General features: G+C 41.0%; 1 protein-coding gene across 1 annotated transcript; it reads left to right on the top strand.

The window, feature by feature from the left end:
• Positions 1-4,433: 4,433 nt before the first annotated feature.
• Positions 4,434-11,802, top strand: scg2a (secretogranin II a). The gene is made up of 2 exons (XM_067364732.1): positions 4,434-7,968; positions 9,201-11,802. The coding sequence occupies exon 2, from the start codon at positions 9,208-9,210 to the stop codon at positions 11,062-11,064; it is 1,857 nt and encodes a 618-aa protein (XP_067220833.1). The 5' UTR covers positions 4,434-7,968; positions 9,201-9,207; the 3' UTR covers positions 11,065-11,802.
• Positions 11,803-11,945: the final 143 nt, after the last annotated feature.

Raw genomic sequence — 11,945 nt, 5'->3', positions numbered from 1 at the left:
GTATTTTTGTGTAGTTAATGAAGTGAAGGTACACCGCCATCTTGGTTACTTGAACGCACCTGATGTCGCAAACACAACTGGGTATATACAAATGGTATTCAATCCACTAAGAAAACACGATAATATTATTAGTATATTACTATAATATATTTACATGGTATTTTTTCATGTGAGATAAAACAAGAACAAACAAATAACTTGATTTGCACACGTTATCCTGTTCAAAAGATCACACACTCGGTTTTGGATATCATACATAAAACAAAAGGCACTGATGCTGTAGAGGGAAACATGAAGAAGAAAGGGTGTGTCAATTTACAGCCTATGAACAGGATCATTTGTTTTGTGGAATACATCTACATATCAATGTCAATGCATAATCAGCAGTTAAAAAAAAAATGTAATTTACAATTTTGCACAAACTTATGAGCACAACTGTAAATACACAATTTTACCCAAAAGAAAATAGCAACTTTTCTGGCATCTCTTTCATAGGCACACAGCACTGTTCGCTCTGATAGAGCGGAAATGTTTTGCGTGTGTCTCAGTGTGGGAGGCACGGTTTGATGCCCAGATACAACTGAGGATTCAGTGAAAATTAGGAGAACATTCAGCGCTGGGGGCCATGGGAAAACAGACAGCTAGAAAGGATTGATTTATGACAGATAAACAAACATAATCTCCCTCAAATATACACAAAAACAAAATCTTACCAGTTTATCATGTTCTCAATCTCTCTGTTTGTCACTGCACAAATGATAAGAATGATGCCTCACGTTGTTTCTTGAGAACATAAACTGTAAATACCTGACATTATTGTAGGGTGTTCCTGTGATATTTCATGATATGAGCTTTGTGTTTTGTATATTTAAATGTGTTTATTTTCCTACCACAAGCACTGCGCAGGGAAATAAACACAAGAAGACATGTCACGCTGAGATGTGTCGCCGCTGAAAGGTTGCACATGCACAAGTGTGTGATCTCCTGTGAAGAAACCTTCAGAGAAAACAACTAACAGGATTAAACAACAACAGACAGTGAGCGTGAGTTTGTATCTGTGTAAGTGGTTTGTAGATGTGGACAATGTGCAACAGTATGGGAACAATATGGTTTGATGCATTGCTTTGGCAGTTCCCTTTTAAGAACGGTTTAGCCTAATTTCAGCTTATTGAGAGTAATTTTATTTTTGAGCCTTAAAGTGATAGTGCACCCAAAAATAAAAATTCAGTCATCATTTACTCACCCTCATGTTGTTCCAAAGCCATAAGACTTTCGTTCATCTTCAGAACACAAGCAAAGATATTTTTAATGAAATCTGAGAGATGTCCCTCCATTGACAGTCCATGCAACTTCCACTTTAATGCTTCAAAAAGTTCATTAAGAGGTCGTAAAACTAATCCATATGAATTAAACGGTTTAGTCCAAATTTTCTGAAAAGACTTGATCACTTTTTAAGATGAACAGATTTCATTTAGTTGCTTTTATTCACATATAAGTGTTCATCATCGCACATATCAAATATGGTAAACTGAAGCTCAAGCTTGTTTGCTTGAAGTGTGAAAACCAATGAGGTTCATTCTCATGTTACGCAGCATATTTGAGCTTCCGCAAGAACCAATGAGGTTCATTCTCGTGTTACGCAGCACGTTTGAGCTTCTGTAAGAGCCAATGAGGTTCATTCTCATGTTATGCAGCACGTTTGAGCTTCAGCGAGAACCAATGAGGTTCATTCTCGTGTTATGCAGCACGTTTGAGCTTCAGTAAGAACCAATGAGGTTCATTCTCGTGTTACGCAGCACGTTTGAGCTTCAGCAAGAACCAATGAGGTTCATTCTCGTGTTATGCAGCACGTTTGAGCTTCAGTAAGAACCAATGAGGTTCATTCTCGTGTTACGCAGCACGTTTGAGCTTCAGCAAGAACCAATGAGGTTCATTCTCGTGTTATGCAGCACGTTTGAGCTTCAGCAAGAACCAATGAGGTTCATTCTCGTGTTATGCAGCACGTTTGAGCTTCAGCAAGAACCAATGAGGTTCATTCTCGTGTTATGCAGCACGTTTGAGCTTCAGTAAGAACCAATGAGGTTCATTCTCGTGTTATGCAGCACGTTTGAGCTTCAGCAAGAACCAATGAGGTTCATTCTCGTGTTATGCAGCACGTTTGAGCTTCAGCAAGAACCAATGAGGTTCATTCTCGTGTTATGCAGCACGTTTGAGCTTCAGTAAGAACCAATGAGGTTCATTCTCGTGTTATGCAGCACGTTTGAGCTTCAGCGAGAACCAATGAGGTTCATTCTCGTGTTACGCATCACGTTTGAGCTTCCGCAAGAACCAATGACGTTCATTCTCGTGTTACGCAGCACGTTTGAGCTTCAGCAAGAACCAATGAGGTTCATTCTCGTGTTACGCATCACGTTTGAGCTTCTGCAAGAACCAATGAGGTTCATTCTCGTGTTACGCAGCACGTTTGAGCATCAGCAAGAACCAATGAGGTTCATTCTCGTGTTACGCATCACGTTTGAGCTTCAACAAGAACCAATGACGTTCATTCTCGTGTTACGCATCACGTTTGAGCTTCAGCAAGAACCAATGACGTTCATTCTCGTGTTACGCATCACGTTTGAGCTTCAACAAGAACCAATGAGGTTCATTCTCATGTTACGCAGCACGTTTGAGCTTCAGCAAGAACCAATGACGTTCATTCTCGTGTTACGCATCACGTTTGAGCTTCAGCAAGAACCAATGACGTTCATTCTCGTGTTACGCATCACGTTTGAGCTTCAACAAGAACCAATGAGGTTCATTCTCATGTTACGCAGCACGTTTGAGCTTCAGCAAGAACCAATGAGGTTCATTCTTATGTTAAGCAGCACGTTTGAGCTTCAGCAAGAACCAATGACGTTCATTCTCGTGTTACGCAGCACATTTGAGCTTCAGCAAGAACCAATGAGGTTCATTCTCATGTTATGCAGCACGTTTGAGCTTCAGCAAGAACCAATGAGGTTCATTCTCATGTTATGCAGCACGTTTGAGCTTCAGCAAGAACCAATGAGGTTCATTCTCATGTTATGCAGCACGTTTGAGCTTCAGCAAGAACCAATGAGGTTCATTCTCATGTTATGCATCACGTTTGAGCTTCTGCAAGAACCAATGAGGTTCATTCTCGTGTTACGCATCACGTTTGAGCTTCAGCAAGAACCAATGAGGTTCATTCTCGTGTTACGCAGCACGTTTGAGCTTCTGCAAGAACCAATGAGGTTCATTCTGGTGTCACGCATCACGTTTGAGCTTCAGCAAGAACCAATGAGGTTCATTCTGGTGTCACGCATCACGTTTGAGCTTCTGCAAGAACCAATGAGGTTCATTCTGGTGTCACGCATCACGTTTGAGCTTCAGCAAGATCCAATGAGGTTCATTCTCGTGTTACGCAGCACGTTTGAGCTTCAGCAAGAACCAATGAGGTTCATTCTGGTGTCACGCATCACGTTTGAGCTTCTGCAAGAACCAATGAGGTTCATTCTGGTGTCACGCATCACGTTTGAGCTTCAGCAAGAACCAATGAGGTTCATTCTCGTGTTACGCAGCACGTTTGAGCTTCTGCAAGAACCAATGAGGTTCATTCTGGTGTCACGCATCACGTTTGAGCTTCAGCAAGAACCAATGAGGTTCATTCTCGTGTTACGCAGCACGTTTGAGCTTCTGCAAGAACCAATGAGGTTCATTCTCGTGTTACGCAGCACGTTTGAGCTTCAGCAAGAACCAATGAGGTTCATTCTCGTGTTACGCAGCACGTTTGAGCTTCTGCAAGAACCAATGAGGTTCATTCTCGTGTTACGCAGCACGTTTGAGCTTCAGCAAGAACCAATGAGGTTCATTCTCGTGTTACGCAGCACGTTTGAGCTTCTGCAAGAACCAATGAGGTTCATTCTCGTGTTACGCAGCACGTTTGAGCTTCAGCAAGAACCAATGAGGTTCATTCTCGTGTTACGCAGCACGTTTGAGCTTCAGCAAGAACCAATGAGGTTCATTCTCGTGTTACGCAGCACGTTTGAGCTTCTGCAAGAACCAATGAGGTTCATTCTGGTGTCACGCATCACGTTTGAGCTTCCTCAAGAACCAATGAGGTTCATTCTTGTGTTTATGTTCGCTGATCAATGTTTATATGTGAATAAATGCCTAAATTAAATCTGCTCATCATATAAAGCAATTGTGTCTCCTCAGAAAATTTGGACTAAACCACTCAATTCATATGGATTATTTTTAAAATCTATTTATGAACTTTTCAAAGCATCAAAGTGGTAGTTGCGTTTCTGTCATCTGCAGTCAACAGAAATCTCTCAGATTACATTAAAAAAATCTTCATTTGAGTCCTGAAGATGAACAAAAGTCTTACGGGTTTGGAACGACATGAGGGTGAGTAAATGATGACAGAATGCTTATTTTTGGGTGAATTAACCCTTTGAGACAACATCAGTCTTTTGGCAGTACTTTCAAAACAGGGTGTCTTTAACATTTATTTTGAAACAAAGCTTTGCCTCATTCGTGCAATTTCAAGAGCATTACTATAAATGCAATTTTGTGTGATTAGTTGACCATTTTCTGTGGTAATCAACAGGATGTTTCGTTCTTTTAATGTACTTTACATCCATGGAGATTTTTTTTTCTGTGCATCTTAGTGGGCAATTTAACCTTTTTGCAGGATGCCATGAAGCTTTGGTTGTCTTTGGATGTCTTTTTATTTGATTTAAGAAAACATCAGCTGTCATTACGCTAATGTTGGTGGCAATTTATCTTCCTGTTACCTTTTTTTTTTTTTTTTTGCATTGTATCAAGCTTTTGCTTAAGTACATGTTGCATTATGTATGTTAGCATCAAGCAAACTAATGCAATTTGTACCAAAGTTACAATCTACTTGCATATTGTGCATCCTTCAAACAATGGAAAACATCCCTAGATAACCTAGGCTTTATGCAATCCTCTGAAACTAGCAATAGCTATATAACATTCTGGTGGGGCTGAACAAAATTAGATGAAAATGTTTCCCTTTTTGCATCATTAAAGAGGACCTATTATGTTTTTTTTTTTTTTCATGTTAATCTTTCTTTAGTGTGTAATGTTGCTGTTTGAGCTTAAAAAAGTCCCTCCAGCATGAAGTTATTCTCTAAATCAGTGTCAGTGTTTCTGAACTCCCTGAAATGCCTTCATTGTAGTCTTGTGTTTTCTTCAGGGAATGAACACATCACAATATTCCTCATTTAAATAATTCCCGCCCAATTCCCCCCCATATGCAAAATAAAGGGGCGGAGCCTAGTTGAGTTAGTTAGTACGTGGGACATTTTCCAAACACACTCTAAGCACTTGACCAATCACAACACACTGGTCCAGTCAACCAATCAGAGCACATTGTGCTTCTCAGAAGGAGGAGCTTCATAGAGACAGGAACTAAACAGAGCATTACTGACAGACTGGGAAGAGAGGAGCTGCAACAATGGAGAATATGGAGAAAATAATGTGTTTTTTTAACATTCAAGCAAGAAAACCTGTTCTAGAAGAGCTTAAAAACAAGACTTTGTTAAATGACATAATATAACCTCTTTAAAAATTGTCTTGCAAGACAAATTTTACCATAGACACTTTGCCTTTTATGTCTGAACTTCTTCCACCTATAGTAAGCAGATGAATATAAATCAACACTCCAGCTCAAGGCCATCTGAAAACACACGTATGCATGTGTGTGTGTGTGTGTGTGTGTGTGTGTGTGTGTGTGTGTGTGGTGCTGTGTTTCTCTTCCATCCTCTGTCAATATGATTTGTCCTCTAAAATATTCAATGAATCTGTCATGCTGTATTCAGAATCAGCCAGAGGAGAATAAACTGTTTACAGCCAATAAACACACTTACATAACAAAAGAAGTAAATGGAGCACACACACACACACACACACACACACACACACACACACACACACACACACACACACACACACACACACACACACACAGGATGTCTACATGAATTGTTTACTGAAGCCATAATGTGCAGGACACAGATGAAAATAAAGGCAAAGTAAGAACAATGGTGCACCTGCTCTCACACACACACATCTGAACAGCTTCGAGCTTTAGACACATACAGAGGAACTGTATAATTGCTCCTGTATGGAAGAGAAAAGGCATTGAGGTGAGACTCGATGCAATAAAAAGATGAAAATAAATGCTTGATTGTACAGTAGTTGTGGCACAATCAGTATCGTCAAGCTGAACTGTAATTCAAAAGGTCTTGAATCAGACTGTGAATGGTAGTCGGCCACCCACAGCAGCAGAGTGGATTTCTGAATGAATGAGTCTCCCTCCTACCGACTCTTGACACACTGCCAAACACACGCTCACTTCAGAAAATGAGCTGCCAGCCACACAGAACCAGAGCCAACGGCCAACCCTGTCCCAGACGCACGTCACTTCCCATCAAAACACACGCAGTCACCAACTCCACTCCTGTCTTACTCTCCCTGTCTCACACATCTCATCCCTCTCCCCTCCTCTGCGGCTCTCCGCTGGTGACTCATCGTTCGACAGACGCTTTACAGATGAAGTCAAATCAACATGACCAGGAGCCACCATGTTCTGACACACAACAATAACAGATGTCTGTGTGCATGTGAGAGAGATAGAAAGAGATTTTGTTTACGGTATAGCTCATTTTCAATACGCTTAAAAGGATTAAATAGCTTTTTTGTCACAAAAGCAACTACTGTGTTCTCTGTGATCAAATAAAAGATGAGCTAAAGAGATCATTTTAGAAAGCAAAGTACCATCGCTCTTAAATAATCGGCTATTCTCATAATATCGGCAAACTCGAGAGCTTCCACTTCACATGATAAGAGGAGGTCATAATGAGAGGGTTCACTTCAATGAAACCTCTAATCAGAGGTTGTTAGGTGCTCACGTGCTTCTTTGCAAAACATTACCATGGAAATCATAGTTTGCACCAAAATATGCTAAACTGAACAAAAATCAATGCAAGTTTAATAGCTGATTTTGAAGTAAAATCAAAGTGAAGCCAATGTTACAACAGTCATAAGTTCATTTCAATTACCATGTTAAATTTAATTACTAATGAGGATGATGATGGAGAAAATAGTGGAACACATTAAAAAATGCTGGGTTAAAAATAACCCAAGTTGGGTTAAAAATGGACAAACCCGGCGGTTGGGTTAAATGTTTGACCCAATCTGCTGAGTAGTTTTATTTAAGTATTTAGTAGTTTTACTCAACTATTGCTTAAAAATTACTATATTGCTCACTTAAATTGAACCCAAAAAGGTTGGAAATTAACATTTATTAATATTTTTAATAGAATAACAAGTTTAATATACAATAATTAAATAATAAAAATTTATTAAATTGCTTATTAATAAATATTTACCTAATTATGTGTCTGATTTTTAATTTCCAACCTACTTTGGGATCAATTTAAGCAAGCCATATAGTATTTTTTAATCAATAGTTGAGTTAAATTAAACTGCCCAGCAGGTTGGGCAAACATTTAACCCAAATGATGTGTTAAAAAAAACCCAAACGCTGGGTTTTGTTCACATTTAGGTTGTTTTAACCCAACATTTTTAGAGAGAATTTTGTAAGGGATCACCCATCTTGATGTAAAAACAAAAAAACAAACAACCAAAATGAATAAGAAGAATTGTGCATCAAACCATTCATTTTGAATTTGTCTGCTAAATAAATATTCTTGAATTGCCCGTGTGTGTGTGTGTGTGTGTGTGTGTGTGGCCGGTTGTGCGTATGTTGTTTCAGTGACGCACGAATCAGGTGGCGTCTCTTATAACGGGCGGAGCTGTCCGCGGTGCTGACGAGAGAGATATTCCGTGCTCGTGCTCAGCCATAAACACTTCGAGAGCGCGAGAGAGATGCGCAACGTACTCACGACTCCCCGTTAAAACAGACCGAAAGCAAAGGTAAGAGCGCTTTTGCCTTTAAACACTTGTTTGTGCGTTCATTTGAACCGAATGCATCACTGTCATGTCTCTTTGGAGACGCGTACAGACTTTTTTCTTTTTATCAGCAACCTGCTGCGCGCAACCGTGAGACGCGTCAAGGCGCGTTCCAACGAGACGCGTTCATAAAAAGCACGAAAGTTTAACAAAGAAATTTATTCAAAAGTTCGGCCGCGCGTCTTTTATGAAAACCTCCTTATTGCGCGATTATTGTTATTTAAAAGCGTACTTATGTTCATTTTATGGACATGTAGAAGCAAATATGGCGGAAAAAATATAGTTCTACATACTATAAAAGCAAGTATAAACATTCAAGTAAAAAAGATTGAAGCAATCAGGATTGCCGTGCTCCGGGCTCTCTCCTCCTCTCCGTTTGACGGCACTTTGTGGTTCAACGGCAGTGCGGATCCTCTCGCGGTTTCCCGTAGCAACGGGGTATGACTCATTTAGTCGCGGCAGCAATTTAGAAACTAATGAGATTTTCAGCGCAGGGTGCGCGCGCGCTCTCTGAGTGCTCCGCAAACACTCATCAACAGGCTTTCAACAAATGTCATCGAGAGAGATATAAACAGAGCGAGACCTAGACTGTGATGGTCAATTAGGCATTGTAAAAAAGACTGCAATAACTCATCAATGGTAGATCTTTGTTGCGAGATAAAGGAATAGTTAATTAAATATTGTGTCATCGTTTACTCAGCCTCATGTCATTACAAACCTGTATGACTTTCTTTCTTTCCTCTGTGAAACACAAAAGAACTGATTGTCAGTTTGTCAATGAAAGTCATTTTGGTCCAATATTGTTTGCTTCCAATGTACAGACAATGTACATTGAAAGTAAACAATATTGGACCACATTGACTTTCATTGTATTGAGGTTTGCAATGACATGAATTGATGACAATTAACGTGCATGAAATTGCAAACGTATCTGTGTTTGTACATGTGCTGTACACTCAGAAAAAAATACAAAAGCAGTAACTGAGGTGGTACCTTTTCAAAATGTACAACTTTGTACCTTAATGACCCTTAAAAGGGTCCATATTATTACCTTAAAAGGTACATATTAGTACCTAAATGGTACATGTTAGTACCTTTTGAAAGGGTCCTGCCCTAGAGACAGCATTTGCATCTTTTTTTCCATGAAAAACTGTCTGACTCACCATCTCTCATCTTTCTCTCCCTCCCGCTGTCAGGTAAATCATGTCGTCATCATCTAGATGCTGTGCAACAGGGGTGTTCGTCCTCCCCTCGCTCCTACTTCTGCCCCTTTTCCTTTCTCTCGTTTTCGGAGTTCAAGGGGCCACACTAAGAGAGCATCGGCTGAGTGGAACTGAACCCGTCTCTTACGGACCTGCATCCCAGATCCGTCCTCCTCCGAGTGCTGAGATGCTCAGAGCTCTACGCTACATCCAAAGCCTCAGCCAGAGAACCCCATCTGATCCCCTTTCTGACGAGCATCAGCCGGATCAGGAAGAGGACGACATGGAGAGTATCCGTTCAATGCTACAACTGGCAGCTCCTGGCCGGATGGATAGAGGCATGGAGGAGAGAGAGGAAGAGAGGGACAACACTCAAGAATTGCTTCAAGCCGTGCTTAAGACACTACAACAGACTGAGGATCACATGGTGCCTCAGAAGGTCACTGCGACTCAACCTCGATACGCAATCCCTCAGAAAATGCCTCAGAAGATCATTGCAACTCAACCTCGATATATCATCCACCCCTTCCCAAGACCAAAACAACAATTAGAGGTGGAAACGTCTGCTGAGAACTATGGGAGGACCTCATGGGCCGATCCAGATAGCCGGAGACGACACAGGCAGTATCCACTTATGTTTGAGGATGAGGAGGATCAGGATCAGCCGCTCAAACGGACCAACGAGAATGCGGAAGAACAGTACACACCCCAGAAACTGGCCACCCTTCAGTCTGTGTTTGAGGAACTGAGTGGAATCTCCACAACTAAGGCCAAGAGCAAACGGGATGATGTTGAAGAAGATGATGATGATGAGGAGGATAACGACTTGTACAGGCAGAGGAAGATGGTCTTGGAGGACATCATGGGAACAGATGAATGGGCACCTCTGGAGGAGCAAATAGAGACCGAAGAAGAAGAAAGAGAGAGGCATGGTTTTGATCGTGACCTTGAGGATGATGACCAGGAGGAGGAGGAGGAGGATGTCAAAAGATCCAACCAATCCAATTGGTTACAGACAGGAAAAGAAGAGGAGCCTGAGGACATTGCAAAGCTTGTGGACTACTATCTTCTGCAAATACTAGAAAAGAAAGAGCAGGAGCAGCAGAAAAGACAAGAAGCCAGCAAGAACGAACAAGAAAGTGACCGAGAGGTGGAGAAAAAAGATGTGGATGAAGATGATGAGGATGAGGAGGAGGAAGAGGAGGAGAGGGAAATTAAGCCCATGCACAACACATTCCCCGAGTCTTTGTCCCAGATAATCAAAATCTCACAGAAGCTTCAGATCCCACCAGAGGAAGTCCTTGAGCTTCTCCAAAATGAGAGGCGGAAGGATCTATCCGGAATCCCGGCACAGTCACGTACACCCTACGCAACTGCTCACAAGGCTTTCGCTGCAGCACCTCACCGGCGGCCGCTCGAGACATCGGAGGGCAACAGAGTCACCCAGGACATCCTAAACATCCTTGAGATGGTAAATGCAGCGCAGCAGAACAACAAACGGCCGACGCAACCAAACACATCACGTTATTATGAGAGGGAAAACAGCAAGGATGATTATGACAACACCGCTGGAGAGGAAGACGAACTGGCCAATTACTTGGCGTCGGAAATGCTCTCACAGGGACAGAGGCGTCCGATGCCCATGCGTGACGAGGATCAACGCGTGTATGGTAATCTCGAACGTGCCGTCCAGGACTACTTAGATAAAAGCGCGCCAGAAAAAAGAACCGCGGAGCACGAGGACAGGGCCATGGGATTAGATAACAACACAATGCTGCAAATCCTGAGGTATCTGGAACCGGAGAGCGACAATACCGACGAAACAGACTCTGAGGGAAAAACAGTCCCTGAAATGTAGATGTGTAGATTATATTCATTGTTTGAATTGTCAATATAATAAAGTATTTTGAAACAAATATATTCCCCAAATGCGTTTAGTCAATGTAGTGCTCCAGCTTTTCTCATTTTGTGTGCTGTATAGTGCAAAATAAAGAGTATTTTAGTAAACCCGATTAAATTGTTTCTTAGTTAGTGATTGGAACAATGTAAAAAGTCACCGGCTTTACCTCTTCAACATATGAACACACAGTTTTTCTCCCTCTTAAAGACGCCAGCTGTGTTTCAGTCAGTAGCCTATCTTGTGCGTGTGATGAGGTCATGTGTGATGTGGCAGAGGTAAATAAAGCATTCTTTCACTCCACGGTCCTCTGTTTGTGTAATGTTTCTCTTACTGCCGAGAAACCTTGGCAACCTTTGCATGACATGAAATCTTTGTTAATATTGATAATTTCATTTAGAGGTTTTGTTTCAGCAAACATGCAGGTTTTTATAGAAATAAAAAAACATTTAGTTCAGGTCGATAATGGACGCTACAGTAATAAACTCAAAGTGTCTGCTCTAGAGCACAAGAAGGTTGGGCTGGGAGTCAGAATTCATTTATCATGTGTCGAGAGTAAGGAGAGATGACTATGGAAGCTTCCGCCACAGAATGATACAATTTAAAATATAAGTGTGACATTATATCTCATAATTCTGACTTTTTTTTTACACAATTAAGAGTTAACATCTTGCAATTCTGACTTCATCAAGTCAGAATTGCGAAGTATAAACAATTGCGAGTTATAATGACAGAATTGCGGGATATAAACTCGTAATAAACGAGGATATAAACTTCTAAATTTTTTTCTTGCAATTCGAGTTTATACCTCAGAATTGCGAATTATGTCAGAATTGCAATTT

Source organism: Chanodichthys erythropterus, chromosome 17, assembly GCF_024489055.1.
Source record: "Chanodichthys erythropterus isolate Z2021 chromosome 17, ASM2448905v1, whole genome shotgun sequence".
In the NCBI taxonomy this organism is placed as follows: Eukaryota; Metazoa; Chordata; class Actinopteri; order Cypriniformes; family Xenocyprididae; genus Chanodichthys; species Chanodichthys erythropterus.
This window is presented reverse-complemented; position numbering and strand designations above follow the sequence as displayed.